The sequence below is a fragment of the Mus pahari genome, chromosome 4 (genome assembly GCF_900095145.1).
Source record: "Mus pahari chromosome 4, PAHARI_EIJ_v1.1, whole genome shotgun sequence".
NCBI classification, from domain to species: domain Eukaryota; kingdom Metazoa; phylum Chordata; class Mammalia; order Rodentia; family Muridae; genus Mus; species Mus pahari.
In genome coordinates, this window is record NC_034593.1 from 51,942,316 (window position 1) to 51,946,920 (window position 4,605).

General features: G+C 44.0%; 1 protein-coding gene across 10 annotated transcripts in view; it reads left to right on the forward strand.

The window, feature by feature from the left end:
* Med12l (mediator complex subunit 12L) overlaps positions 1-4,605 on the forward strand; it is a 299,671-nt gene that overhangs the window by 76,973 nt on the left and 218,093 nt on the right. For all 10 annotated transcript variants that reach the window (XM_029537714.1, XM_029537710.1, XM_029537715.1 and 7 more), the window contains 2 exons: positions 299-430; positions 3,733-3,859. In XM_029537714.1, the coding sequence (XP_029393574.1) occupies positions 299-430; positions 3,733-3,859 (259 nt within the window). The remainder of the gene's footprint in view (positions 1-298; positions 431-3,732; positions 3,860-4,605) is intronic.

Sequence of the window (4,605 nt, forward strand, 5' to 3'; positions counted from 1 at the left end):
GAGCCACCATGTGGTTGCTGGGAATTGAACTCAGGGTCTCTGGAAGAGCAGTCAGCGTGCTCTTAACCGCTGAGCCACCTCTCCAGCCCCCCAGTGGTCATTTTCTTTAAGGAAACTCTGGTTGGTTCTCTTGGAATTGTTACACAGTCAGGTGAATTTTGAGGGTTTCCCTCTCCTGCTTGAGTTAAAGTGATTTGAAAGCACTCTGCCAGTAAAATTTGGGAACAAAGCTCTCAGGATTAGGCGGTCCTTTGCTTGCATTAACGCGGTATTTTGGTACCTTTCTCTCGGTCATTAGGTTGCCCCCAATGATGAAGCTGTGGTGACATTGTTATGTGAATGGGCCGTGAGCTGCAAAAGGTCTGGTAAGCACAGGGCCATGGCTGTGGCGAAACTCTTGGAGAAAAGGCAAGCGGAGATTGAGGCAGAGGTGGGTCTGTTGTTCTTCTTTTCTGCACGACATAGTTAAATATGAGTGAGCGGTGAGGAGGAATATCTCCTCTTTACCTTTATCCCATTAGCTTTAAAGAAATTGTCTTGAGAAAGGCGTGGGAGGGACAGCATCATCTTAAGACTCATAGCAGGATCTAAGTAGACAAGGATTTAACATTTAGATAAGAACAAGGAAACCCAATTTTGTGAGACGGAGATTCATAAAACAGCAATAAATGTATGTAAACTTGTATATAGTGTAAACCAATTTTCTGACATTTTGAAGCCACCTCAGGAATTAGTAGGCTTGAAAATATTTCCTAGAGACAGGATTATGAGATCATAGACATCAATTTGAGTTATTATTTTGGGATTATGATTTAGTTCTAGATAGAATCATTAAAGTCTCCAAAACTCATAGCCAATATTTGTCAATGTTAGCTGCGGTTGAAGGGGAATTTTCTAAGTGAGCCTTCTTTCTTTGCTGATTTTGGTTTTTCATGACAGGGCTTCTCTGTGCTCTGGCTGCCCAGGAACTTGCTCTGTAGACCAGGTTGGCCTCAGCCTCAGAGTTCTCTACCCACCTCTGCCTCCCTAAAGTGCTGGAGTTAAAGGAGTGTGCCCCTACCCCTAGCTTAAAGTGAGCTTTCTTAATATAAACATGAGCCAAGTGGCCACAGGGGCAGTGCAGTCTGTTGAGGACCGTGGCCTGCCTCGGTGACCTCTGGCCTCCTATGCCGTTCTCCCACTTTCTTCTCTTCTCTCCTCTACACGGGTCCCAGAGTGGGCTTTTAGAAGTGTAAACAGATCGTGGTAGTTCCCCCTTCCTGAGGCAGACAGAGCTGCCTAAGACCCACAGAGTATCCCTTTGTTCGCCTCACCTGCCTGTCCTATAACATCTGGTACCTGCTGTCCTCTGGGCTCCAAGTTCTATCCCTAATCTCAGTTGTTGCGTTCCCTCACCACATACAACTTACTTTTATTTTTGCGCCTTGGCTCTTGCTCTTTCTTCTGGATGGCAAATTCTGCTCCCGATTTTCATGCCCAGTGTCTCTCTGTAGAGCACTTCTGTTTCATTAAGTGTCACTTCTCGAGGAGCATCCTTAGACAACATGTCATCTCCTAGGTGATGGAAAGTCTGTTATCACTATGGGATCAGTGTCCACTCCCAGCAGCTCTTTGCATACCGCTCAGGTTTGCTGTCTTTCCTCACTGCAGAACAAGTGAATGTGCATGATGTGCTTATTTAATGTCTGCCTTCCCTTGTCAGAGAGTGAGCTTGACAGGAGTGTCCTTGCCCATCATGGTCAGGGTTCTGTGTCTGGCCTCCTGGGTGGCCATTCATGCATTCACGCCCACCTGGGTCTTGATGCCATTCATGCATTCACGCCCGCCCACCTGAGTCTTGATGAGGCTGCTGGTAACTTCCTGTGGAGTTATGGGGAATGGAAGGGGAAGGACACTATCACAGGTACCTTCTCTCCTGTTGGCAAAGCGGTGTTCCTCAAAAAGAAGACATGGCGTTGTTGGGATTGGAACGTGAAGATACTGTGAAGGTGTGAGCAAATGCTACTGTACAGTGCAGACAAGGGGAGCCTTGCAGGGTTGTTCTCTACATATGAGAAGCAGGCTGTCCTGTGGTAACTGTGGTGACCAACTAGACCTCACCCACTAAAGATGTATTTCTCACTGGTTTGTGGCCCTTTCTAGTTTTTTTTTTTTTCTTCATCTTTTTAATACTAGTTTCCTCTTCTCTCTGTATTTCATAATGCATGCACATATGTGCCTATGCATACATAGCCTTGTGAAGAGGTTCACATAGAGCTTACTTTCATATCTAAAACTAGCAGCCTCATCAAGACCCAGGTGGGCATTCATGCATTCATGCCACCACCCTGGAGGCCAGACACAGAACCCTGACCATGATGGGCAAGGTCACTCCTGTCATGTATTTCTTAGAGATGGCTAAGATAATAATTTATGTTATTATTGGAGTCATTACCATCTGACATTTGTAAACAGGATAGATAGAATAACTGGTGTTTTAATATAATATTCTTAGTAAATTCTGTAGGAATTAGAAGTTAAAATAACTTTTCTAGATGTGTTTCATGAACCACAGAGATTCGTAGATGCCCTAGGAAATGCTTTTGGTAAAGTGTAATGAATAAGCAAAATAATGTTTTTTGGAAGAATTGTTTGCTTTTTCAGTTTATACCTCCTAATACACATTCGTTAATACATCTTCCTGATACATTCACACAACACAATGTAATCAGATTCATAAACATGTGCCAGACAGTCCAGGAGAACAGGATTAGACATGAACTCAGGCTGTTCCTGGCAGTTGTGCATAGGAGTAAGGAATATCATATGGTACTGTCTTAAATATTCAGTTAGGTACTTTCACAGTGCAGAATTTACTGTACAGAATAGAGCAGAAATGACTGTTCTTTGAAATCAGCTGAATTGTTGTGAAGTGTTTTCCTCTATTAGAAATTACATTCGTGTGCTTGGTTAGAGTCACCGAAGGAAAGGCCATTCAGTGACTGCCCCACCTAGGGATCCAGCCCATCTGTATACACCAAACCCTGATTGGCACTATTGCTGATACAAAGAAGTGCTTGCTGATAGGAGCCTGATATAGCTGTCCTCTGAGAGGCTATACCGGCACCTGATTAATACAGATGCTGATACTCACAGCCAACCATCAGACTGAGCCCAGGGACCCCAATAGAAGAGTTGGGGAAGAACTGAAGGAGCTGAATGGAATTGCAAACTATAGGAAGAAAAACAGTATCAACTAACTAGCCCTCCAGAGCTCCCAGAGACTAAACCACCAACCAAAGAATATACATGGATGGGTCCATGGCTCCAGCTACATATATATCAGAGGGTTGTCTTATCTGGCATCAATGGGAGGGGGGAGGCCCTTGGTCCTGTGGAGGCTTGATGCCCCAGCATAGGGGGATGCTGGAGAGGTGAGACAGGAGTGGGCGAGTGGATGGAGGTGCACCCTCATAGAGACAAAGGGGAGGGGAATGACATGGGGGGTTTGCAATGGGGAGACTGGGAAGGCGGATGGCATTTGAAATGGACATAAATAAAATAACCAATAATATAAAAAAGGAAATTACATTCACTGTGATAAGTGGTCCTCAGCTACTGGAAATCTCTGTTGCATATTAAGATACTCTATAAGCCTGTAGCTGTTTATAAGAGGTGGCTGATCATCACCTGTGGTAATTGTATGGGCACTCTGCTGACTCGCTGCTGCTATTGTTTGTTTTTATCCTATAGAGATGTGGGGAGTCAGAAGTCCTAGACGAGAAAGAGTCAATTTCTTCAGCATCTCTTGCAGGATCCAGTTTGCCTGTTTTCCAGAATGTTTTGCTGAGGTTTTTAGATACACAGGCCCCAGCGCTGTGTAAGTAAAGAAGACGTTTTGCTTTGGAGCGTGGGTTTCACTCTCTCCCCGCTCCTCCTCTTCTCCACCCACCCCCCATTCTCCGTTTATCATCTAAGCCATCTCTTCTTTGCATCTTATCTAAAGTTCTTGGTACTGAAGATAATAGGTTTTACTAAGCAAATGTACTATATTTTTTTTCCAGTGGGTAAGTTTAGTTATATTTACACCAGTGAGGCATTGAAAAACTTTAAGATATAAAAATTAAGTATCCTTATTCCCTTATATTTGGTGTACTAGTTTCTGTTTTTCTGAGTCTCTCACCCAGAGGGATGCATGTCCTGTAATGTTTAAGTGTGCACCGTGATAATATTTTGCTTTCAGAGCTGCCCTCTAACCTTCTGATTTCTAACTCTTTATACTTAAGGGTGTTGGGGGGAGGAAACAGCAATGCTCTATAGACCTGTAGCGTACAGGAGCTGATGATGGTATAGGCATGGCTTCACCATTCCCATGGTGATAGATGGGTCTGGCTTCACCGTTCCCCTTGGGATGTCTCCATCTTCTTAAGCTGATGTCCTTTGACTTTGGTGTTGGGAAGTTTAACAACCATCTGTTAGGGGTACTGTATTAGTCAGGGTTCTCTAGAGTCACAGAACTTGCAGATAGTCTCTATGTAGTAAAGGAATTTATTGATGACTTACAGTCTGCAGTCCAAATCCCAACAATGGTTCAGTAGTAGCTGTGAATGGAAGTCCAAGGATCTA